The 26,120-nt window shown below is 38.9% G+C and overlaps 2 protein-coding genes across 2 annotated transcripts in view; one reads left to right on the top strand and one right to left on the bottom strand.

The window, feature by feature from the left end:
• vsig8a (V-set and immunoglobulin domain containing 8a) overlaps positions 1-26,120 on the top strand; it is an 86,513-nt gene that overhangs the window by 12,692 nt on the left and 47,701 nt on the right. Inside the window, exon 5 of the mRNA XM_042509002.2 lies at positions 492-612. The gene's annotated coding sequence lies outside the window, so the exon portion shown is untranslated. The remainder of the gene's footprint in view (positions 1-491; positions 613-26,120) is intronic.
• LOC121959596 (putative flavin-containing monoamine oxidase A) overlaps positions 1-26,120 on the bottom strand; it is a 51,483-nt gene that overhangs the window by 5,357 nt on the left and 20,006 nt on the right. Inside the window, exons 8-11 of the mRNA XM_042509001.2 lie at positions 25,007-25,107; positions 16,101-16,259; positions 11,285-11,371; positions 7,516-7,616 (exon numbers count right to left, since the gene is read on the bottom strand). Coding sequence (XP_042364935.2) covers positions 7,516-7,616; positions 11,285-11,371; positions 16,101-16,259; positions 25,007-25,107 — 448 coding nt within the window. The remainder of the gene's footprint in view (positions 1-7,515; positions 7,617-11,284; positions 11,372-16,100; positions 16,260-25,006; positions 25,108-26,120) is intronic.

Here is a 26,120-nt window from a genome sequence, read left to right as displayed (position 1 = left end):
AGTGTGACTTGTCGACCGACATAGTAAAACACACTAAATACACTAAAAAATGTCTTTAATTTGTGTTGATAGAGATCTTAAGGGTGGGGGGTCGCTATGGGAAGGTGGGAGAGATTTTACACTGGGCAGCTATATGATTATCAAACACGCTAATCTATTTATTTTTAAATGATCTAAATGCTATCTTACCAAAAATGCACACCGACACATGTTTTGAGCTGGAATTTGGCGGTAAATAGTGAGCCAAGTCTGCCTGAGGATGGTGGATGGTAGAGTCTGTTGAATGGTGGCTGTAAGCTTTACAGACAGATAGGAGGCATGATTATGTCTGAAATGTAGCTGTGGCTGAAGTAAACAGTCTGTACTTGGCAGAATTTTCTCTGACAGTGCTGAAAGTTTTAATCAACAACTTTGAGAGAACAAAGAGAGAGAGTGGGCTAAAGGGCCACTACTAAGCCCCTTCTTCTTGTCACCTTTGCATTTTTACACAGAACCAAACCACAGCGACATCATTTCACTCCGGTGTGTGATTTCAGACTGCATCAGAGCATCGCACAATCAAAAGAGACGTGGCATGTGAGACAACAGCGTCTGCCTCTAGTGTGACAGAAGGTAAGGAGCTCTCAGACCTTATTGTTTTCCCAATTTTCACACATTTACAGCCATTTTTCCTCTCAGAGTTAGCCACTAACTGCTTCTAGTGATGGATTGCACCCATAAAACATCTTCAAATGTCACACCTATCTAGCCCTTGATCCTGACTAGCTGTCCTGTTAAAAAAGACACTGTTACTACGGCGACTTAAAGTGAGACCACTCTGTCCATCCCTTCTGCAATCATACCTTATATAAAGAACGGTGAGGTGGCATAGCGGCGCAGTACTCCCGCCTTGAACAGGCAGTGTAAATAAAAAGATACGAGTTTAAACCCTTAGATTAACGTGTTGCAAAAAGAATTAAGGCTAAAATAAAGTTAAGTCAACGTCTACAGTGAAAACAGCGACAAAGTTGTCTCAATTTAGTTATTCATGGTCTCAAAGTTTGAGGTTTTTGTCTTTCCAAATAATAATCATCAAGTGTGTACTTGTAAATCATCCTTTTAACCTGTCAAAAACTCTGTTGCAGAAATGCAAGTTTGTAAATATGTAGCTGAAGAACTAATAATGTCTAAATTAAATTTAAACAGAAATCTTTGTGGCAAAAAGAAAGGACTAAAATGTGACTAAAGCTATTGAGAGCATTTTTCATCTAAAGCATTTTTCTTCTTCAGGCCTATTTTTCATGCAGATCACCATCTAGCTAACATTTGTATATTAATTACATGAATATAAAGTGATAAAATGGACAGCTTCGCTATTTACTGAATTTTATTGACCATTTCAAAAAACAGCACAGCTGTCTAATTGTGGGGGCACAGAGTGAGCGGGCATTGTCAGTACACTTGACGAGGGCGGCTTCAACCGCAGGTGCTTTCCCCTTGTGTATTAGTTTTCTCTCTCCATCACTTGCAACCATGACAAGGTAGCCTGAGGAACCCTAAGTTTTGCTGCTGCGTGTCGTTGGCTCGTTTTTGGCAGTTTGTCATAAACTTGGAGGACGATTTCACTGTGCTGGCAGCTCCAGCCTGCGGTAGCCAGCTGGAAGCAGACAGGTTACCGCAAGGCAAAATAACTTGTCATGGGAGTTAAGTAGAAGACAAAGAGAATTACTGTAGTTTTGTAGTTTTAAAACATTTTTCCACATGTTGTCATGTATGAAAAGACCCAAAATGAACACTGTAAGAGGCAAAACTTTGTGATCCATATAAGGGACGGATCACTGTAACCATGACAACTATAACCGGCTTGTATATCCAAACGATAATGAAAAAGCCAAGCAATGTATTCACCTAGTATGGTGATTAAAAAATAAACAGGCAGGAGTAGTGAAGGGAGAAATCAATCAACAAAACCATTACAGCGACACGCATAGCAGGTGGCAGTAAACAGCATAATGAGCTGCAGCATTATACTGAGAAGGGTGAGAGCTTGTCAGGTTATAAAGACTGCTTTGTGATCTTGATTGAACTCGATTGGTGTCTTGTTTAAATAGGTGATTATAAGATGACTTAAGTGAAATGGATAACCCCCAACTTTAGTGCCCTATAAGAATTAATGCAGTGCTTTGTTTTTGTAAATTGTTGGGGAATTTAGAGCATGTGATTTTGGTGGTCTGCTATTTAGAGTCTCCACCATGGAGGATTTCCTAAAATGCACATGTATAGGATTAATCCAATCTCTAAAAGCGGGAATAAAGATAAAAGGATCCCTCTGAGCTGGCGGGATATCATTTTGACCTCTGTTGTATACAAACTGTTCTGCTGTGTCAATTTAATCACATTTCCCAGTGGGCTGAGTCAGATACTATAACAGCAGATGAACAAAATGGATTTAGGAAGAAAACTCGTCCACATTGTCACCTTAAGCACAAATACAGACTCAAGGAAGATTAAAGCTTTCCTTCTATTCCATCATCCACCTTTCTCAAGCATTTGATCACAGTGACTAAAGCATTCTCCGAAATAAACTGGTTACTTTTTCTAAAATATATGCCTGATGTCTGTTTACAGAAATAAGGAGTGTTGCATAAACTTGAAGTTTATGTGAGAGAATAGTCTGTTTATCCCCCTCTCCTCTATTTTGTACATTCAGCTATGAAGTGCATCTTTAATCAATGCCCAAAAAGCTAAAGGTGTGTATATCTATCCTCAAGATAACCTAAATTGACTACAATGTCGGACACTGATTAACTTGTGGTGCGGCCTGTTTTCTCCAACAGAAATCCCTTCTGTGCCTGATTAAATGGCCTTTCGACACACATTTAACTGATGTTCTGAACTGAGGTCTGTTGTAATGTTCAGACTTTGGTTGTGATGCTCGTTGCTCCCGCTGTGCAGTCCTGTCAGTAGTATTCCCAGTGAGGTGACGTGACACAGTCAGCTTGTCACTTTGCAGAGTATGTCTCTAAACTGTGTTGGTAAAGTTTCTGTGTGGTGGATTGTGTTGCTAATGTTTTGTGTAAGGATCGTGAATAGACATTTGCAGATGTTTAAAAATACTAAATTAATTTGCAGCCTTATTTTTGTGCAGAACTGTATAGCTCCTTGAAGTATGAGTGACTGCAGTTTCCATGATTTTATGCTTTCCTCGTAATTGAAATAAATCAGTAATCTATTTGAGTACTAAAGGGATCTTACAGACTTTGTTGCAGGGTTCCCATGGTCATGAAGAAAACCTGGAAAACTAATAGAATGCCACTAAATTATATTTCCACAGAATCAGTAAAATCCTTCAAAGTCTTGGAAAAATGTTATGAAATGTGTTGTCACATCCACATAGTTTAAAATAATGGCAAATGTATTTTTTCCATAGCTGTTGACTGAATGTAGCTCTGCTCTGGATTGCAATGCGTCGATGTGTGGCAACATGTCATATATTTGTCTTCATTTTCTCCCTGCGCTTCGTCTGTACCTCCATGTATGCAGCTGTGTTTGAAAAGAGTTTAATTCTGATATTTTTGAATAATACCAGGCAAGTAGGTTGAGAAAAAATGATGACATGAACACAAGATCAATGCCACAGTTTCTTTGCCTATGCCACACAGATACTTTTCATTGTGCTGCATTTTTGAAATGGAGCAATTGATACAACCAGCCCAGGGCTTTCAGTTGTCATTTTTCAGTGCTCATTTTGGTTTTGTTTGAGCTGCTCTGAAAGCAGAGTGCTGTAGTTTAAAGGTACTGATGCCGTTGTTGTGTATGGTCATCCTGGGTCAGGGTTCTTTCCCTCTGTTTTGGAAGTTTCAGCAGCAGTGGGTGATATTGCAGGAGAAAATAGACTTGTTCTCTTGCCTTCCTGTCTGTTGGCTCCAGAAGCATTTTATGATTTGCCTCTTGCTTACTTTTACTTCACCTTGTCTCTGTGATGCCCTTGGTTAAGGAAAGCAAGGAGGAGGAGGCACATTATTGTTCCTGTATAAACAGATGCTTTGCTTTCGGCCTTTGTGTTTGCATATCACAGTCATACTGTATTTGTTGGCAGGATCGGCTCCTCTCAAGGCTGGTCCATGCAAATGGCACCGAGCAGCATTGCTGCATTGTGTCTTTTTCAGAGAAGGGATATGTGTAGGAGATTCATGCAGCAGTTTTGTGGTCAGTGCTCATCACTTTTGACCTTTTGGATGGTGTTTCTTTAAGCCCTTACTTTTGGGGACTTTGGTACAAAGGCCTTGTGAGGTTAAGGCTGAATCTACTGGCAGAATTGCTGGTCAGTGCTGCGACTGAAGTTTTCAAAAGCTCTCACGTTATTCTATCAGACACATTAAAGATTGCGCTTGGGTTCTTTACCCCATTTATTGCTTATTCATGGACCTTTTTAAGTATTCTTTATGCTTCTCATTTGTCTGGTTGTGTGTTGCATATGCAGTACAGACTGCATATACAGATGGACAATGTGCCCCCACTTACACCTGCTATGCTAATGATGTCCTGGATATAGCCGCCGCCTTCTTGCGCTGTGACATCATATGTCATAATAATGATCTCCACGGTAGGGGAGATCCTGCCAAAACACCCGTCCATCAATCGCAAGCGATGCAATTCAACAAAAGTGCACAGATTGGCTGACGCAGCTGTTTTTCAGGAATTAAGTTTCTACTGGATAAATAAAGAAATTTTGGTTTTTGTTCATTTTAAAGTTCAAACTTATTGAACTTTAGTCCATTTTGCCATTAAACGTTCAGAGCTTTAACAGTGACCTGGTCAACTAACAAAGAAAATTTTACCTACAATACTTGATTTTTGGAGCATGATATCATCATATATATCATCACCTTTCAAGTTGATCCGACCAACTTTTGTATGGCATGGTGTGCATGTGATGAATGTAGGTCCAATGTTCACTAATGTTTTGGCCTTTATCAACTCTTTAGAAAAATATGTCTTTTTAGGTGCTCAATGCCCCAATATGTTCTTCATCTAGTTGCTAGTTGTGGTGCTGAGCAGGTAGAGTTCAGTTGGTTTTTAGAGCTTTTTCATAGCCATGAGAGAGAAGAGTAAAAGTAAAGCAGCAATTTGCAACGGCAAACACTTGCTATAGAGGTTGGTAAAGTCATTTGATATAATGTCACTTGATACTCTGTTATCATAAATATATTGATTATAGCCACTTTAAACAAAGAAAAACATCTAGAGTCAGTATTGATTGTTGGCAGCATAAGCATGAGTTTAAAAGTTTTGTTTTCTTTTAGAAATCATAAATTATACAGATGTGGCGTTGATTTAAGTTGAGTGCAGTGCAGATCTGTAACCATGTCTAGACAGCCGAAGGGACTTTGAAGGACCCTCTTATATTATTCATGGTCTATGAAGACCTGCACATGTTTTGTCGCCCAGTGGGCCTCATGTTTTAGTACAAGCGGTACTTTGCTGCGACCTTATGCTTACTAACCTTAGCAATCATTTCTTGCTGAGCTGTTGTGTGTTTTAGTTCACTGTCAGGCTTTTAATGTACCGGTGTGTAAACACGAGGCATTGCCCTTTTAAGATGCAAAAGCCTGTGTAAAAAGAATCATAGGAACATATTATAACTCTGCTTTTTTATCACAAGCGGTTCTCCCTGAGGTGTTTTAGGATGAGGAAAGTGTTGCTGCTGCTCTTCAAAAGAGAGAACAGAGACTGACTAATCCTGAAATGGCTGAACGGATGCAGACTTCACTGTGTGGACACACCGAGTTGACCTGCCAAGCCTGTAGACCTCTGATGGGGAGCTCCACTTGTCATTATCAAAGTTAGGAGCCATAACTAGACTTATCATATTTATTCTTGGCTCTGATTTCTGAAATAGTAAAATATAAAAACCTGGTGGTACACAAATCACAGCCCAGTGCATTTACAACTAACACACAGTTTAAAAGATTTATTCTGTTCCACTCTGTGTATGATAGGTTGAATGAACTAATCCCTCTCTGTTGGTAGTAATAATCCAAACAATGTGAGGAGCAACACAAACAACCAAAGATTTCAGCATCCTTCAAAGCAGCACTTTAGTTTGTGCAGAGTTTATTCTGCATGCATTTTGGAGCTGTTAACTTAGTAAAACAGCAACCCACTGGGCTCAGTATACTCAGAATTCTTGGCAGCCTTTCCATCTTCTTAATCATTCTTGTCTCTGCTCTCTCTTACCAGACCTATAATTGCATAGCGAGAACCTCTCTGTAAAAACCTTACACACTGATCACTTAGGCATAGTATCCACCTATAATAATGAGGTCTAACTGGATGTCATGAATAGGAATCTCTCAGATTGGTTAATTTTGCTTTTGGTAGCCCGGCATCCATTAAGCAGTTACTAAACAGTTGGGGGAGACCAGAGGCTGGGCACAATGTCACCATGGATCAACACAGTGTTAACAGCAGTAATCGCCAGTTTTCCTATAGCGCAGACACAGATACTGCACAGTGCAGAGCGGGGCTGATAATGAGTAATGAGTAAATACCTTTTTAGCTTTGTTGTTAATGTGGCACAGCAAAGTGCTAGTATAACAACGAAATTGAAGATTAGCAAAATTAACCCAAAGACTGACTTGTGTAACCCTTCAGGCTGATGAATGGTTAATTTTCAACATTCCCAATTAACTCTAATTATGAAAATCGAACTGTGGTCACTATTGAGATTCATACTACACCAAATAAAATTCCGTAATCCACCAGAAACTGCTGGAGTCTGCCGTGCTGTTATGTTTAAAGCACAAGCAACCAAGCATGGGTCTGTCTTCATTACATGTGCTGAATATGTGTCAAGGTCACAGCATGTCCTTGAGGATCCATTTTCTATATGGGGTAGGAATGTGGATAAGGGCTACTGCCCCATGCCGCTGTTTGAGTCACGTTATGTAATGAGCTTTCTCTGCTCCCCACGGACTTAATGTCATTATGGAAATACATTACCTGGATCCTCCTCCCCACCTCTCGCTCTCATTCGTTCAGGTTTGTGCATCCCCGAACAGGCCATTAGAAATGGATTATAGGACGTTTTCCTATGAGAACACCACTGCTGACGACCTCTTGACATTTCTTTAGAAGTGGACTAATGTGTATCAGCGACGGCATAATCACTCCAACGACTCATGTCAATGATCTGTAGGCACTGGCTGCTAGTGAGTAATACCTGTTAGGCAGGGTGAAGTGCAGACATCCTTTCTGTGGTATAAAAATAGCATGATCATCCAGCAACCACAGCCAGTCCCTCTCATGCTGTCATCCTGTTTATAACAATGCAATTTACTGAATATTAACTCAAAATTTTCCTCTTAAAAAGATTTATATCGAAGATTTAGAAACTGTCACACCAGTTTACTCCACTACATCCCTCAACGTGACCCTTTGTTCCGCTGAGACCCAACACAAAAGGTGACTTGTTTGAGTCGAGGGGAAAGGAAAGGTGTTCTGTGGTGTATTTGTCATCAACGGGGTGATTACCTGCCACAGGGCTTCCTCAGGCTAGGGTGGTAATATGTTAGCAGACCTGGTGCCATGACATTAACAGGGCAGCCCCCGCTGTAGTCTTCCTTAGCCCAGTCCTGCAAAGCAGAAACATTAAAAGACATTAACATTGTAATATTTCATAGTGCACACAGACTAAATCCCATAAATTCTAATTTTATTTAATAGCACAGCTAAAAACACAGCATAAAACCATGGTCACTGTGCGCCCCTCCTCAGACAATACTGAAAACTTTTCCCCCAAATGCCTCGTGATTATTTGTTAATCAAGACGTAGACTAAATTTATCATATACGGTGTTTCCCACAGAACCAGTGTATGTGTGGCAGTAGTGGACGTTTTTTGTTCTTTTTATCTCTGCAGCTGAATGTCACTCGTTGATACGTTCACCGCTGGATGGATGACAGAAGATATTTGCAGATTTTTGTAAGTGAAAGAGAGTTTTACGCCCAGCAGAATGAACAGTTTAGTTTCACTTGCTGCTCCTCTCTGCCTCGACTACTTAATAACCCAGTGGTGTATATATTTTGATACCACTCCTGATTAAAAGTCCAGCTCTATTGAGACTCTGGCGGGACAAATTAGACTATGGCGGCCTGCCATAGTCTTGGTTATTAATGGGAAACACTGCATATAGTATACCCATTACCATAAACGTTTGAACTGGTACCCATACCCAGCGGTACCTTTTTTCTGTACTTCACTCTCTCTATGATAGCAACGTGTGATTTCAGTTGTAATTAAACTTCCAAATTTCAGCATTTTTATCTATTTAGAACATTTTGTTATTTATTTAGAGACTTTACACAGCAGACAAATTAAAGCTCATGTCAGACATGTTGCTTTGGCCAGCTTTGCTTTTTTGCATCACAGATAATGCAGCGAGGACTGTCTGTGTTGAGTTTTGAAAAGCATACCCACACTTCATACCGCTGTTGGCTTTTCATTGGTCTGACTTACTGTGACTAGAACAAGCTCCAGGGGTGACCTATTTAAGCTCTCTGTTTCTCTCTATACTCTGAAGTTACTCTCACCAAGATGTGCTCTCAGGTAACAAAATTTGGCAAAGTTTGATTTAACTTGACATGGTACTCGATAGTCCCACCCCAACATCAAAAATACATATTATTGCTCTTACCTGTAGTGCTATTTGTCAGTCTAGATAGTTTTTATGTGAGTTGCCAAGTGTTGGAGATATTGTTCATTAAGATGTCTGCCTTTTCTCAAGTATAATGGAACTTGATGGCACTTGGGTTGTGGTGCTCAAAGCACCAATATACATATATAAAAAAACCCCTCAAGAGCAGTGTCTCTTTCCAGAAATCATGACCCGGTTACTCAAGATAATCCACAGATCTTGTTGTGAACAGTTTCATTTCAGAACTTCTTTTTTCTGCTCAACTACAACTGCCAACCGTAACGCTGTGCAGATGAAAAAATGTAACTATACCAAGCACCGCTGAGCTAGCTCAGCTCAGCCGAGGAGGTCGCCATTAATGTTTACATCTTGTTCTGTCACAAGCATGGGCCTCTCGTTTATGACTAGATGCACGCTTCCTTCTGCACAGTGATAAGGTTGGCCAACTCGTCATCCCCATCCTCTCTTTAAGTACTCGCCAGCAAAAGTGGAAGTTAAAGCCAAACAGCAGACTCACTCAAGCTTTGACCAAGCTTTGTTGTAGCCATACTCTTTTAGCGGGTCGTAAGTGCTGATTTAGAGGGATTTCCTTTGGAAAAGTCAATACATCAGTTTGTAGGAAAGTCCTGCATTGTATACCAGAGTTGGAAATGAACTTTTTTGTCCCCCTGTCACTTTGGCTGGTTGGTTACAAAATCTGCTAGCCACTCAGTACACCACCATTGTTACTTGGCTGGTAAGTGAAGCAAATCAAGCAGCCACTTGCATATTTTACCAGCATTTGGCTGGTGACTGGTGCCAGTTTCCAACCTTTAAATATTAAATAAATGTTGACATGCCGACATCAATACTTTTTTTCCTGAAATAGAAATGGAGAGGAGTGGAAACCCTTCAGCTTGTGATGTGGAAAGAACTGCAGACAGTGACACTAAAGAAGTGAACATTATGGTTGGAACTTGTGGGTAATTGGCTTGTCAGTTTATTGCCTGTTTGAAACAATACCAGACAGAAATAATGAGCATAAAATATTAAACTGTACTGCCTATCTGGCTGCCATTAAATCAGACGAAATATGTTTTCTGACACTTAACCATCAATCTATAATCTTTTACCCCCCTTCACTAAGCTCTGAGTTGTTTTTATTGTATTCTATAAAATTATGTTACCATTGAGTCTACAAAGTGAAATCGTGATGTCTCGCTTAACATCCCTGCCTTGGGTTTCCTCAGGGCAATTTTCCTTTTAATCTTGCCTTTCAACAGTGAGGTGAGGAGTCCTGGGACGATAATCATATGTCTGCATGACTAATGTGCTGTTTAGCAGTCTACCAGTGTATGCTGTGCATCATGTAATGGAGCAAAGTAGCTATTCTGTATGACTGTGGCACGACATTTGGCAAGTGGAATATCTACTGCATGAAATATGTTGTTCAGTAATAGCAGTGCCAGTGGTAGCTCGTGTGTGTCCATAATGGGTGGTTGTGCTCTGCTATCCATCAGCAGGTTTTTCCGCAGCCACCGTCCAAGGAATTAGTTTAATGTATTTTGTTTGTTTATGTGTTGGCACAAAATCAGTTTAGGAATGAGCCTCTATTTTTGGGAATTTAACTGACAGCAAGCGTGCATGTACACAGCAAGGGAAAAAAAACCAAAGTCACCTTTTTCAAGCGCATCTCTAAGGATGCCCTCCTCTACCATCTTAGAAAAGTAATTTCCTCCCGTCTCAGAGCTATTTCAAAACTCGCCAGAACATTTTATGATCCCCTGCTGCCGACCCACAACTTGGGATGGCAATGTCACTGTTAATTCAGGATTACTCAGCTGTGATAAAAATCATATCTGTGACGTTTGTTTATGTTTCTATGGTGGCCCTTTTTGCATATGGATCATGTTATAAACATCTGTGGTGCACATTAGCGCATGTGATGAATGTAGATTAACAACTGCATTGAAGAATACACAATTAGAGGTAGTAAAAATGAAGCTTTTGTATGAGTAGTTGTTTGGAAGACAGTATTCATTCGATGTGTAGTAGATGAGTACTCGTCGCCGCTTCTCCCGCATGTGAACTTAACACCCACGTTTAACAGGATAACTGAAGCCTGGTTACTCAACAAATACATTTAAAATTGTGCTTGCTTTCAGTTTCTGGCCACTTAACACTCCTAGTCTTATGTTTGATTGCTCCAATATTCTATAATAATTAAAGTAGTTAAGTAAGTTACCTAAAATGCCCTTCCCTTTGTAAAAATGTGATTATCACAGCTCTTTGTGAGACCCATGCTGGGCTCCCTTTTTGTATTGTTGTCTTGTATTGTAATGTAAAACTAATAAGACTGTAAGCTGGAACTAATTAGCAAATGTTTTTTTTTAAACAACTGGCTCTCTCATTATACATTGCACTGCACTTTAAGTCTATGAATAAATCAATTGGGTTAAGTTTGACTGAAAGATACGCACCATCGTGCTTTTACTACACAAAATAGCTTTCCTCTCTGAAATCCAAGGTAAAAAAAATGGGACTATGAATTTCGGCACTAAAAAAATCTGCCTCGCACTAAATTATTATTGTTTTATTACATTAGACATCTGCCAATGAACTACTTACTTTCTCTTCATAATGGATGAAAGATGCAGCCTCAGGTCCTAGGTATTTGACCAGACTGGAAAGCACAGCTTTTCTCCTCTCAGCACCCTGCAAACAGAAGAAAATGTCTGTGCCATCGTGGTACTTACATTACACTTTTTCATCACTCAGAAATATAACAGCAGGCTACTAAAATATGAATGCATATTCAAGAAACCAATCTGAGCTGGACAAAGGAAGCAGCAGTCAATCTGAATAACTCAAGCGTGGTCAGCACATGCTCCTGGTTGTATTAGTGCATGTGGTGAGTTATGTACAGAGCAGCTGTGGCCTGAGGACCAAAAGGACAGATCACCATAAAACATGATGACAGATGTTGCAAAACTGTCCAAGATTCCTCATCTACATGTCACTTTACCTTTGCTCTTAGCACCCCCTCATCTTGTCTAGCCTTTGCCATAATTTTTGGGCTGAAACTCATTCTCTCTTAATACACTGTCGAAATGAACAAAGAGTGAATTGAAACATGGTGTCACATTGCTTATGATGAGCAATTCTTGAAAAAAACAACTTTCAGCTGAAATCTAAAAATTAGACAGGAAAGATACCCTTTAAGATTGGGCCTAAACAGTCACAAACTAAAAATTCAGCACAGTGAATTCAACCAGGTGCACTATCTGAGAGCCAAATTCTTAAGATAATATATGCAGCTAAATCTTACTTTAACAGCACAAAACATTGTATAATTGTAACCTCGCTGCCCACTTGCCTCACACACACCAACAGTTTTCCTCTCTTTAGCAATGAAGTAGCAAGTGGAGGTTAATTATTTAGCACTTTGTGCAGCATGGCACAGCAGGGAAACGGCTACGCCTGAGCTCCGTAGCAAGACAGGCTAATGAGTGAAATGCCAAAACAACACAAGAGACGAGGCTGGATTTATTTATTTTTTCAGGTAAAGGGAAACACGGGGACTAAAAAAATGTCAGGACAGAAGGAGAGTGAGGGGAGGAGAGAGGAGAGGATCAAGGAAGGTGTGCAGAAAGTGTGTGTGGGAGAGCAAGAGGATCGCAGCTGTCAATAGCAACACTCAATTACTGAGGTAGAAGCGAGTAGCTATATGCGACCTTATTAATCCAAAACAAAGGCGTATTAAGCCCGTATGAATCCAATGTCAAATCTGCAGAAAAGACAGAGGTGCAAAAATAAAAATTTCCGATTTGAATACGAAATAAGTTATTTGTGAAACTTGTGTAGATCCGATGTCTTTTTTAAAAGGTGTGTGCGTGTGTTGGGGGTTGGTCTGAGGTTGCGAGGACAGAGTCGGAGAGTAAATAAGGTCAGTTTTTGTCTGTCTGCACAGTAAAAATCTCTAACAGTAAGTTTAGATAACCTTGCGGCTGATCTGTCAAGTGTGGGACTGTTGTATTTATTTAGCGAATGTTAGCCTAATAGTGTTTTTCCCTGCGCTGCTGCATGTACTGAGTTGAATAACTTGGATAATACAGCTTTTTGAAGAACTTTGTTAATGTTTTCACAGCAATAAAAATAGATATTACAGAGGGAATTATGATATATATGTTTAATTTGCGCTTATTCAAAGGTAGTGTAATAAAGGACTGAATTGCTTTAAAACCGTTCAGTTATTTGTTCTTTAATAAAGGATTCTTTGTTTTACCGGCACAAAAGGGATGATACTTAACAACGAAAACAAAAAAAGTGTCCTATCCAAGCTCTGATGCTTGTTTTTTTTTTTTTAACTGCCTTAAACAGATGTCCCCCCCTTACATTACTTTAGTAGCAGTAAGATTACATTAAACAGAGAATGTTTCTCTCTGGTACTGAAACTGACAGGAAATCTACATTTCAAAACTGATATTTATAAAATATAAGAATTTCTTCCAGGGCGTGCATACCCCGAGACCCTCCTCGAGGGTTCACATCTTTGTCACCTTTTTCACTGCTGATGAGTTTGCACCCCTGAAAGATTTCATCAGCACCTGATATTATGTTAATTCTATAATATAATAATTCAGTTAAGTCAAGTGTGTGTGGGATATGGCTGTACTGAATGTCTTTCTTTCAAATTCAGTGCTTCTATTGAGGTTTTTTGAATGAAGCTTTGAATGTCTGTCGTATTATATGATGTCTTCACCATTTGGAAATTATTCGGTTTTTTTTTTATAATTAATTTTCAGATTTTGACGTTAAAACGCTTGGAGTTATTAGAAATGTTTGTATCATACTAGTCGGAAAGAACCCTTCGTAGTCCCCTGGGAATCTAATTCTACAAGTGTGATACCAATAATATAAGTGTAGTTTAATCTTTATCTGCAATTGTGCAGACAGATTGGGCTTAAACAGGATGAATAGATACGCGGAAAAAAAAAAAACAATACAGAATTTGAATATTCATTTACACCACAAACGTCGATGTGATGAATGCTTGGATGAAACTTGAATGAACATGTTGTTTACCTAGTGAATGACCATTCACTAGGCTCTTTACATTTCTCCAGTCCATGATAAGGAGAGTCTCTGTCTCACCTTTCAAGCTTATGAAGCTTGTCTTTATTTTTTTAGGCAGATAATTGACACTTTAAAAACAAAAAAGGAACAAAAGCTACCTTAGTGCCTGGTACAAACAGTGCTGAAAAAAAGAAAGACAGTTGCACTGACTTAAAAAACCCAAGGTTTATGTTCTGTATTCACTAAAGTAACAGTTATTGAAAGCTGGCAGGAGCACCCCACTGTTCTCCTCGTGCTGTGCTGTTCACTCATACAATTTTCATAATGTTGCCCCTGAGCATTTTCTGACACAGTAGCATCAGTTGGACAAAGCACACTATGTTGCTTTTGAATCCACAAAAAGGTTAACCAGGCTTTACCCTAAAATGCATGAGAACGGTCAAAGGACAAAGTGATTCTGAAAATCCAGCTGTAATATATTCGAGGAATGAGCTGACTGATGTGTTTTTTTCAGGGCCAATTCCAATTATTATATATACATTTGCAGTGAAAATGAGTCATTGTGTCAAAATTTAGTAGTAATGCAAGATATTGGATTTTTTGCCAATATCTAACCTGTTTGGCCAATAACTGATATTGATACTTTCACTTTTTTTCCCACCTAATTTTGGTGATCATCAAGTCTCTTCTGTATTGGCATTAACGCCAAATTATGCATGCGCTAATTGTTATGGCCCGCCAGTAGAAGCAGACATTAAATACAACACTTTTCAATGTACGTAACATTCAGTCATTGTGTGGTCGGTCTGTGATATCAGAAGAAATCAGCATGTTGGTCGGTTCCTATATGTAATTTTAAAGCCAATATCTACTGATGCTGCTGCTGTGCCAATGTTATTGTGCACCCCTCCTAAAATTAAAAATAATACAAACTTTAAAACAACAGCTTGTTTAATGCCTTAAAGTACAGTATATGTTTCATTAGATGTTGCAAAAGAGGACTTTCCAATGTAATCTTCGAAAAAGAAACATCGCTCTTCCACATTCTTTGCATGAATTGCAGCCTGCCTTCTCTGTTGTTGTTTTGTGTGATACTCCCAAAGACTTTTTCTTCAGTAGAGAGAGAGAGAGAGGACTGAAGCTCGCTGCAATACAAAAACTTTCTTTGATAAACAAGAGAACTTTAGAGTTACTTTGGGCTTCATGATCAGTGTATAAAGTACACTGCAGACTGAAGTCTCTGCTAACAGAGACAGAGTGAAGGCTGACGTACATGAACAGGTAAAATGAGCGTTGAATGTGCATCTGCATGTCAGCATTTTATGTATATGTCTATTTTATGAAATGTTTGTACCCTAACTGCACTGCGGTTTTCGAAACTATGATAAACTCATCACATGTATCGCCCTCGTCCTAGCGCCGTCTAACTCCCTCTTCCTCTGCTTACAGTTTTCACCTCCTCATACATTTTAGGTTACCTCTGGTACTTATTATTATTAACAGCAGGACATTACTAGTGGAAACACTGGGTGTTTTGCATCTTTATTGTATTAGATTGTGGTGACAACGTCAGCAATATCTGCTGCCCTGCTCACTCACAGGAGCAGCTTCATTACGTGTTTTATCTTTCCTCATTTTTTGCATGGCAGCCTTTAGTGTTGATAGGCTGTCACTCATGATGTGCAACTAGTCAGATAATGCTGTGGGCCGGACATTGAGTGAGGCTAAATAGTGGTTATTTTTTTGCCTCATTTATTTGTGGAGTTTTTCATAGTCATATTTATTTATTGATGTATTTATAATATCATAGTTTTATATATATATATGTATTTCCATTTGATATTGACCAAAATGGCATTCCTTACCAGAGTAGCACATTTTTAATTGATTTTTTTTCCTATTGGCTAACAGGTAAAAAACCCCAAACAATTGGTTCATTGTTTAAAATGTTGAATATTGAGGCAAATAATTGTCCAGGATGATAATTGGCCCATCCCTCTTGGAGAAGATGGTATAATTCTGATGAAACTACCAGACTTCAAAGCCATTGAGAACCATGTCCATATCAGGAATAGCTCGCAATAATGGAATATTACATGTCTGCTGACAGCATAAGCCTGGCAAACCACAGTTTCTATCCATTATCAACTTAAATATATTTACTACACATCACTGCAATTATGTAAAAATATGCATCAGTGACTGTTCTTATTTGCCATTTCTGTGCAGTATAAATTAACATGAGATCGTAATGAATCACAATGGAAATTCAGATGGCAAGAGACTGTTACAAGCACAGAACATAACATGTTTAAATTACAGATAAATACTAATGATTTTATCTGTCTTCACATTGATAAGCCATTACCTCCTTGGAGCTCCATCGAGAAGCCTGCTTGCCAGCAATGAAGCCGACCAAAGCAGCATTACCACTGGGGCTGGTGGCATCAAATGTAACACAGAAAGGACACTCGATGGAGGATCCCACCACTATTTCCCCAGAGAAGCCCTTCTCCTTCCAAAAAGCCTGTAGAGAAACAGAGACAGCTCACAGCTTCCTCATATATCAGCAATAATTACAGAAGCACAAAACCCAACGAGAACTCCCTTGCGCACAAGTTATATTAAGTGCCATTTCATTCAGCACAGACAACCACTCAAAACGACTGAACTGCACTTGAAGCTAAATAGAACCTTACTGCCACACAAGTGTCACATTTAATGGTATTTACAACAAAGAGAATCATTCTTAGCAATGAAACGTCTTTAACTCAAGGGCTGCCTTAAGGGCTACCTTCTTTCTTTGTACCATATAATATAAGCATTCCCTTGCCATTAGACAGTAATTTTTATACTGAAGCATGCAGAGAAGAAAAAGCCAATTGAAGTTGAGGGCAATTTGCTCCCTTGAATTGCCTCACTCTGCAAGCATCCTTGACCAACTGTTTAGGGATGTCTGTTTACAGGTTGATTTTGCTACTCTTCAGTTTTCTGCATTGTGCCCCATCTGGGTCTGGTAGGAGCTAGCTACCTAGTGATTATTACCATTAGTAACACTGTCCTAATCTAACAGTATTTCTGTGGAAACATGTGCCAACCCTTTGCTTTGAACCCGCCAGTTCCGCGCTGACCTCGAAGCTCTGTGTCTGGCTCCCAGGCTCCAGGGCACTTGGTTGTACCTCCCCCCTCTAAACCAGGTTTCCTCACCTAGATTTGCTTTTGGGAATTGACATTTAGCAATGATGGATTTAACTTGAATGGGCACTTTGTAGTTTTAGGGATGCACAATATTGGTTTATTGCTGGCATCGGATATTTTGTAACTCCTTTTGGCATTTTGGTAGTGCGTTTTTTTCCCCACCTCACTGCAGAGAGCATCAAGTCTCTCCTGTAATGGACTACACATATTAGGCTTAGTCTTATCCTGATGGCCCACTGGTGGCAGATGCAGACATAAAATACACTGCTTTTTAAAATGTCCGCATTCATTTGCCAAAACAAGAAAGTTACTTTCACTAAGAATACATGTAAAACATGACATATTTATTCCTATGTGACAATTTTGAAACAAAACTGTAAAATTCATCCAACAGACTCTGATGATGCACTTCCTTAGACAATCCTGACAATAGCCAAAACCAAACACTATAAGCGACATTACAGTTGTGTGATGCACTTAAACAGCAATTTGTCATCTAAAACGATTGGAAATGCAGATTGGATATAGTTCTGACTAACCTTTGATACTATTTGATACTACTGATACATTATTTTTTAAGGTTTAGTTGTCATTTAAGAAAATATACCTTGTCGTACAACTGTGGGGTACTAAACTACCATAAACAAAACGTATAGTATCAAAATAATCGTGACTGAGGTCTAAAAAGAGGCAAAAAAATTATGTACAACGATTTGTACAGACATTGTATGTTGTAAAATATACAAAAAAGCAAGCATTTCTTAAATATATTTTACAGCATAGTTAATTTGAATACATTTAATTTGGGCAGATTTTATGATTTTATGATCTGAGACCATTCTATGGTCTTTCCTAAAATAGCATGAGACTTACAGTATAAATGTGATACAAATGTCTCATTAAATAGTAAGTATTTAGCTCTCATGCACACGCTATGTGTAGTCTGCTGGCAACCTTGCTGCCTCATGTAATAATAAGTGACTCTGATGAACCTGCCACCAAGGCTTTTGGGTTGTACCGACTACTTTGAGTGAGTACCAAATGACACTTAACAATGACATTTTTTAGTCATACATTTATTCATTTTTTGACATACTTTGAGGTTAAAATACTGTGAGAAATATATCTGCAGTCTTTGTGGCACTTCTTCTAACCACTGCATGCGTGCTAGTGCATTTAAATTTGCATATGGATGGATGCTTATGTATTTCAGTGTGCACTCATTTATCCATTCATGCAGATTTACTCTGTCTAGTACATTGGCATTGGACTATTTGTGAGTCTGAAACCCTCATTTTTACATAGTTGTTTTAATCGTAAATAAATAGTAACTTGACCTGATAGATAGTGATTGAAGAAATTAATTCATTATAGTTGTCTTGCAACCATCTTGCCTGGTTATTAGTTTGATGACATTTAGCTTAAACCACCAGAGAACAACTTAACTTACAGTAACAAAATAGAGTTAAACTGGGTTTATTTACATTGCACTGTTGCTGCACTCTCCCAATTATTGCTTAAGGAACATTCTTATATATAGGACTTATCATCAAAGACAAAGACTTCTTCAAGTCAAACAGATGTTTTTCTTCTGTATTGTGTACTCCTGGGGACTTTTCGGTCCCCAGATTGCTGTGGATTGAGTGCTCTTGACTTTCACGCTATTCTTTGGTACAGAGAGCTGCGGACATGCAGGCAGCAGCACGGAGGAGGAGAAAGTGGAGACCTTCTGCTTAGGAGTGGTGAATTAACAGCTAACAGCAGCTTAATACTGAGTCTCTTGTCTTTGGTTTGATATCTAGTGTCGGCAAAAAATGTTGCTGCACATTTACAACCCATCGTAGTAGTGCGGTGAACTTGTTTACTTTATTGTGTGAATGCCGCTGTCACACTGAGTGACCGGCTTTAAACTTTAAACTTTGTATGGGAAACAAAAAGAATCGTTGAATATTTGTAATGAACAGCCAAATCTGATTCAACTGTCATAATTCTAAGTCAGGTACAACCCTGCTTGCATTCCAAATTTACTCTTCAATGGAAAAAAAAAATTTCAACTTGTAAAAACTCTTGGCGGCACACCATCCTTTTGTTTCTTAAAATTATTGTTTCAGGGCCAGACCCATCCAAATTTTTTCAGCACAAGACATCTGTCCTGCCAAAGAGCATTGTCAGGGAGGCTAATTTGAGTGATCAACAAGCGTGAAGTATGATGGCATACTTTCATTCTGTTCTAGACCTCAGGAGACACTGAGGAGAAGAGGCATTTCCTTGCAATACAGATGCACAGCATGCGGGACGGTTTTTAGATCTGTAAACACACACCATAGTCTCAGCGGTCTCAGCTGCCTAACCTCCGTGATCATTATTTCAACATTGTTGGACCGTGTTGAGGAAGCCATGTATGGATCTTTTTAGCTCAAGACAGGACACTTGCCGCTACCATCCTTCGCCTGACCTGTCGCCACATGCACCATGCACAAATGGGCTCCTTCAGGCTATAGAATTTGCTGATGTTCAGCTTTTTACACCCGGACTTCACATAAGCTCCATATAATGTGGAGATGATTAGGACATTGCCCTGACAAATTACCCAACATTTGGGAGCACTGACAGAGGTAAGTGCAGAGACAGATGTGATGCCCAGCCCGGGGCTGCCTCCAAGGACTTAGATGCTGAGAGGGACAAGCTGGTGCTTCTAGGATTGTCGCCCACTGTGGAGAAGATAATCCAAGGCAGGAGTGCAGACTCAACTATTTATGCTGAAAATGCAAAGTCCTTGGGCTTGCACAAGTGATTTGACAAGAGTGTCCCAGTGAACTGCTCAGTCAGCTCAGTGTTCTCTTTTATTACATCTTCTACGAGAGGTGTCTGCTGCCATCTGCTATCAAAGTGTCTCTCTGATTCCTGTGTCATGGGTTTTAGCGGGAGGTTGGTTTTTAAATTATTCTCCTCTGAAATGACAGTGAACAAGATGGCAGTGTCCAGCACTAAACTCGCTCTATCTCTCTCCTCAGAGGAACTTGCTGGTGTTTCTTTATGTCCTTTTAAAATGAGCTGTTTCTATGCACTGTGCACAGCCCTCTGAGGCTGTTTTCAGTTCAAAAAGAAAAGGTGATTGCTTTAATCACAGCTACAAGGATGAATGAAATCCATGCCATTTCTATTTGTCTGTCTGTGCCTTGATGGGCTTGAGTATTAAGATATTTTTTCATGTAGGATTACCTGAGTGAATAGTCTTTTAAATAAATCATCATTAAAAATCCGCAGATCACAGTAATTTAATTTCCAATACTATTGTGTAAAAAAACATGATTGCTCCATTATTAGGCAATAAATGGCAGTAAGTACAAGCAGAAGCTTCCTGCAGAATCTCCTCATTCTCTCACCACACTGTGGAGGTATATAGCTCACTCTTTCATGCGAGACCTGCTTCTAGTCAATGCCATTTGTCGGTTTTCAAGCATGAACAGCTTTTCTCAGGTCCTTATACAGGCGGACCTTGGCCTAGGCAAGAGGCCTGCAGATAAGTGGACCTTGTTCTGCTCATTACGTTTTGTCAGGTAGTTACATTTGACCATGGTCAATGTGCATCTTAACCGAGTATTGTGACACCAAGAATTGATGGCAAAGGCCAATGTTTCAGGACTGGCTGAAATCATATCTGATTGTTAATCAATGAACAGCTCTTATTGTCTCCAGCTGGGTTGAGCTGAGAGGGCATTGGTTTGATTTTTCTCACCATAAACATGCATGTTAAATGGATTTGCACAATAAACAAATAAGAGATCCAACAAGGAAAGAACAAACATCCAGAGCGTGGCTTCATTTCACAAAAAAAGACGACAGTGCTGCTTATATGTTATTGTAAAAGTAATTAAGGCTGGATACACCAGCAATATGCTGAAAGATCTTTCTTCACAGCTTGGGCTGAAATTCCAGGAATACCATTTATTTGACACATTATGCTTGAGACTGGCTTAGCAAATGTTTTTCTTTGACCAAGAACACTGAAACAAAATAGAAATGCTTTACAATTATATATTCTCTCATTTCATCCATTTTTGATAATGACAGACAGACTGTCGCTGCAGGTTGCTCTGAGGCTACAGCTAGCTTGTCCATCAGCCACCACTTTTACACAGAAAATTGATCAGGAGTTAATAAGGGAATCAGACAAATAAGTAAAATTGGTGTGGGCAGTGTTACCAAAACAATCTTATCAATTTCCATCCCTAGAGTGAATGCAGAAATCAAATGGAGATGCAGGGCTCACAGCTTTAGATGCCAGGAATAGAAAAAAATCGTACTCTCAGTAAGAGTAAGATGTGAGTATCAGATTTTGTGGCTCTCTGAGTCATTAGAGAGCTTTGCAACATGCACACTTGGAGCAGTACAACATTTGTTGTACAAACATTTTTAAAGTAAAACCATGTAACAGCAGTGGCGAAACTCCCCTCGAGGCAGGTGCGTCCGAATGTTCAACCACAGGACTTGCAGACAGGGCCCTTTTCAGTGACAAGTTATGTTCAAAACACTGAGTTTAAAATGTGCAGAGAGGTATGAGATATGACTATTTCATTAAGCTGAGCAGCCTAAAAGCAATTTATAATTTCAAGGGTTTCCCACACATTTATTTATTTGTGGGGGCCATTTTCTATTTTTGGAGCCGGGATGTTCATTACGAGCACTATTGAAATATATTTAACATTAGCACCACACTGTCGGAGTGCAGAGCCCACTCAGGGCAGCGATGGAGCAGCAGAACATCAGACACATTAATAGTGAAACTTAACTGTTCATTCTGCTGGTTCTGAAAGTTTGCAGTGGCCCTCTCATTTATCGATTAGCTCTGATCAGCTCTGCATTGACAGATTGTCCCAAGCTATTGGCTAAAACCGTGTGTATGCCTGGTCTCAAGTATGTATAAGGTGTGCAGATGACTCGTTTTTAAATACCAGTTCATGTATGGAAAAATGCATACACACACTTTATACATCTGACTTCGGATAATAGGATCTAGACCAAAGCTGCTCTCACACCACTGCACAACTACCGACAAGCATTGATTTGCAAAAGGGTTCCCCCAAAAGGCAAAGCGTTTTTAAAGTGACTCCTTTTGCTGCGGTCCACAGCTTTGATTACAGGTGCTTTGCTGAACACTGGCTGAACTGCAATCTAGCTAGTAGCTGCATACTGCATCAAGACAACGGAAATCACTGAAATTACCAAAAATTTCTACATATTTGGGCAATTTAGCATTCATCTGAAATTTGAAGGGAGTGTTATCCCAGGCCCAGTTTTTTCTTCTAGTTGTCCTGAGAAATTGCTTGTGCCGTAAATCTTGGTATTCAGACATCAACATTATCAGCTCTTCCATCTTGTCTTCTATCTTGATACTCGATATTTGATCAGCAAAAGCTGAGCAGCAACTGCCATAAGTTCAACCGGTGAACTCAGCCTGTCAGAGCAAAATCTGTGCATGTGCACATACTGTAGACCGCTTCATACCCCCACTGCCATATCCCCTCTGCAATCTTCCCCTCATTGAAAAGGGTTGAAGGTGGCGAATTACCGCACGGCGGTGTAAATTCAACTTAAGTAAATGTTGGATGTTTATTAAGCATAGCCATTTTGTGTAATCACTGAAAGCTTTATTGTTATGTGACTGTAATTTCCACATTTTCAAAATGAGCCCCAATGTATTGTGGGATATAGAAGACAGCAGCAGAAGGAAGTTTCCCTGTAATGGACGCTACGTCTTTTGTTCTATTGTGGACATTTTGATGGACATGTCTTGCATACATTTATACTTAGAGTTTGGACACTCAGAAGGCGGTGAGTAAATGTAATGCATTATGCATTTAATGGGTGTGATTTTGGATACAGCCTTACGTCTCTTTCACCCGTGCATAATAACATCTGATAGTCTGAAGCTGTTTTGATCATTATTTCAGCTCTTTGTTGTAAGTGTTGGCTCAGACTGAATTTCATGTTGCCTTTATCAGTGCTCAGTGCACTGTTCTGTAGCATCAGTGTGTTTCTAACCCTCACCTGCTGTTCTCAGTTAGGTCTGCTTTATTCCTTTTCTCTGCATTTTCTTCCATCATTGCATGCCATATGTAGGAGGAAGTATAAACACTCATCCACACTGCTTAACTTCACACACTTGATTTTCACCATTAAAACATCAAAAAAACAGTTTCAATATGTTTCTCTATTTGTAAACAAAACAAAGATTTCTTAGTTAAAATTAATAACGAACCCATTAGTGTGGCTGAATATGTCAAGTATTTATTATTAATTCTGTTATTATAATTAACTATATTTGTAAAAAGGTTACATATAATTTAAACTTTCAGAATAATTAGGAAGTATCTTTCATTAAAAACAGCCCAACTTTATATGCATGCTAAGATATTCTTACATCTCTCAAACTGCATTACTTGGTCCTAGGCCTCACAAACATCCTTAAAACCAATCATGTCTTTATATAATCAAACAATAAAAATCCTGGACAGAAAACCTCTAAGATGGCACCACTGCCATGCACTAGAGAAACATAATATGTTTAGTTCTGAAAGTTTTTTGGCTACTGTAATCTGAAATTGATGTTTAAATGTTTGCATGGTCGGCCTCCTTCTCTAAAACTTTGGAATAGTCTACCCACTGAGCTAAAACTGCAAAACAATTTTATTGCTTTTAACAAAGGTATGAAGTCGTTGCCGAAGGAGAAACAACTTTGTTCCCACACTTAAACAGGTATAGGATCATGTATGTTTAGTCTCCTCACACAGCCTTTTTATATTTGTATTTTATCTACCACTTATAATTATATTGTGTTGAAATGACCTATATTTATTTTATGTTATTCTTCTTCTTTCTCTGTATTTTAATTTGTAATTTGGAAAAGCCTCCCATGGTCAGGTGTTACAAATTAGCATTTTGCGATAAACGCTCAAAGCAGTGCATCTGTGTCTTGTGCATGTCTGAATGTTACGGCACCAATGTTACTGTATGTCCATTTCAAATAAATAAATAGATAAAATAAAATATTTTTATGCAGTACTGCAAGTTTTACACTCTGCAGAAAAACACATCATATTCATAACTGTAGAAAGAAATGTAACATCTCAAATCATGTAGAAGACTACTAACTGAGAAGGAGAATATCAAACAAAGTGTATTCTAGATCAGTGACCAATATTTTTATTTGCATTTATCAGAATCCAAATGCATCTTGGCAAAACCCCAAGGCACAGATCTAAGCACTAATGACTTTGTGTTCATTACAGTAGACAAATTTAATCTACTAACAAGGTTCACAAGCATTTTGTTAATTAATTTTGTGGTTGTAAAGTGCAAGATGGAAAAGATTAAACAAATGAAATTTCATGTGCTAGAAGCTCTTTTGTACAAAGTGTTGACATCCAAAAAGAACTTGTGCCATGAGTCAACCATTCATTGCTTCAGGCTTTCTGTTTTATGAAATACAAATACAAATTCAAAAACAATTTTCCCTCACTTTTGCTGACACCCCTACTGAGGAGCATTCATTCATTTTACATGAAATAAGAAGCTGCACACTGAAAAATCTAATAATTTTGACAAATTTTACTCATCAGAACAAACATTGCACTTGCATCCCAGACATGGCCATGTGAGAGCCCTGTTGGATTGACAAATGTATCTGCAATTTGCAAGCAACAATGAGTTATGAATCTTGACACAGCCATCATTTGCATGTAGGCAATGCTCACGTCATATTTGATATTGTACGACTGCAACACATGTGGCCCAAAAGTAATTTACTTTTGTGAAATGGGCCACATGTGTTGCAGTTGTACAATATCAAATATGACAAGCATGTAGTGTCATTTATGTGATGGAGTTTGCAATAAATTGAAATAGTTTCACCCCTTTGTAAGTGTGGCCAATTTAAGAAAAATATGTAAAAGCTGCAACAACTGTTTAGAGGACAAGGAGTGATTGTTCAAATTGAATGTTTCTAAATTTGTATCCTCGTAACATTATTCATGTTAACTTCTGTTCAGTTGTGATTTATATTCAGTTACTCACCGTCTGGTAGGTAATAATGAATTTTATCATGTGGCCCACAGGCATGTTCTGGGTAAGGAATTCTCTCTGGCTAGGCAGGGCTGGTTGGTAGTTGATCTTTGCTGTGGGGAAAACAACAGTACACCATGAATCCCAAAAACTCTATGCTTTTTCTACAGCGTTTCTGCAGATCCTTGAAAAGTCTTAAAGGGTATTGAATTAATTAATTTAAAAATAAGGCCTTTAATGGTATTACAATGTCCTAAACAATGTTTCAAAGGTCTTAAGATGCTAAAACTTGGAGGTAGGATTTCATTGATCGTTTATTGCTTTGACGTTGCATCTGGGGCTGTAAATGAAAATCAGATGCTAATTATCTGCATGGAAGCTTCGTTAAATCCTACACACATCACTCCTTTTTTGCATGGATAATTATTACTATAGCACATTGTGCTTACATCGACGTCTGAGTTAAAAGCACCCCATAGTCATACAATCATGCTCAAAATAAAAGATGTCATTTGAGATTGATAATCATAAAATCAGAAAAAAAACAATAACAAAAAAACCTGAAAACAAATGCCAGATATTTCCCAATTCTGTTCTTCCCTTACCTCCGCCACAATGAAACAGTCAAACATTTGGGAAAAATTGCAAATCCGACTGTGGAGATTTTCTGCGTGGTCGCCCCTAATGTGCCTCTCAGAATTGTTCCAACTCTACATAATTGTAGTTCAGTTTTTCTTTTTTTTTCTGTAATTTTGCTTATTGAAAAGTTTGTCTTGAATTTTATTCTGAGTGGCATTCAAAAAGTCTTAAAAGGCCTAAAATCTAACTTGCCTTATGCTGTAGGAACCCTGTTTTGAATTCCACTTAATGCGCCTTCCTTCGTTTAACCTGGTGTACATACTGTATAGAGGGAGTAAATGTGGGAAATACAAACAAGTGAAGACCAACAGCACTCTATTGATTAGGATGGTTTCATCTTGAATCACTGACTAGCATTAATGGCTTCGCAAAGGAATCCCCATGACCTAAAACTACTCTGGTGGCAGGGTACTAAACACAGCACTTCCATCTGTAAAAGCTCCATCTCTGTGATGTGAGAGCAGTCAAGTAACTTCATCAGTACCTT

Source organism: Plectropomus leopardus, chromosome 20, assembly GCF_026936395.1.
Source record: "Plectropomus leopardus strain MGB_pleo_1.0 chromosome 20, ASM2693639v1, whole genome shotgun sequence".
Classification (NCBI taxonomy): Eukaryota; Metazoa; Chordata; class Actinopteri; order Perciformes; family Serranidae; genus Plectropomus; species Plectropomus leopardus.
Note: the sequence above shows the minus strand (reverse complement) of the source record. Positions and strands in the feature narration are given on the sequence as shown.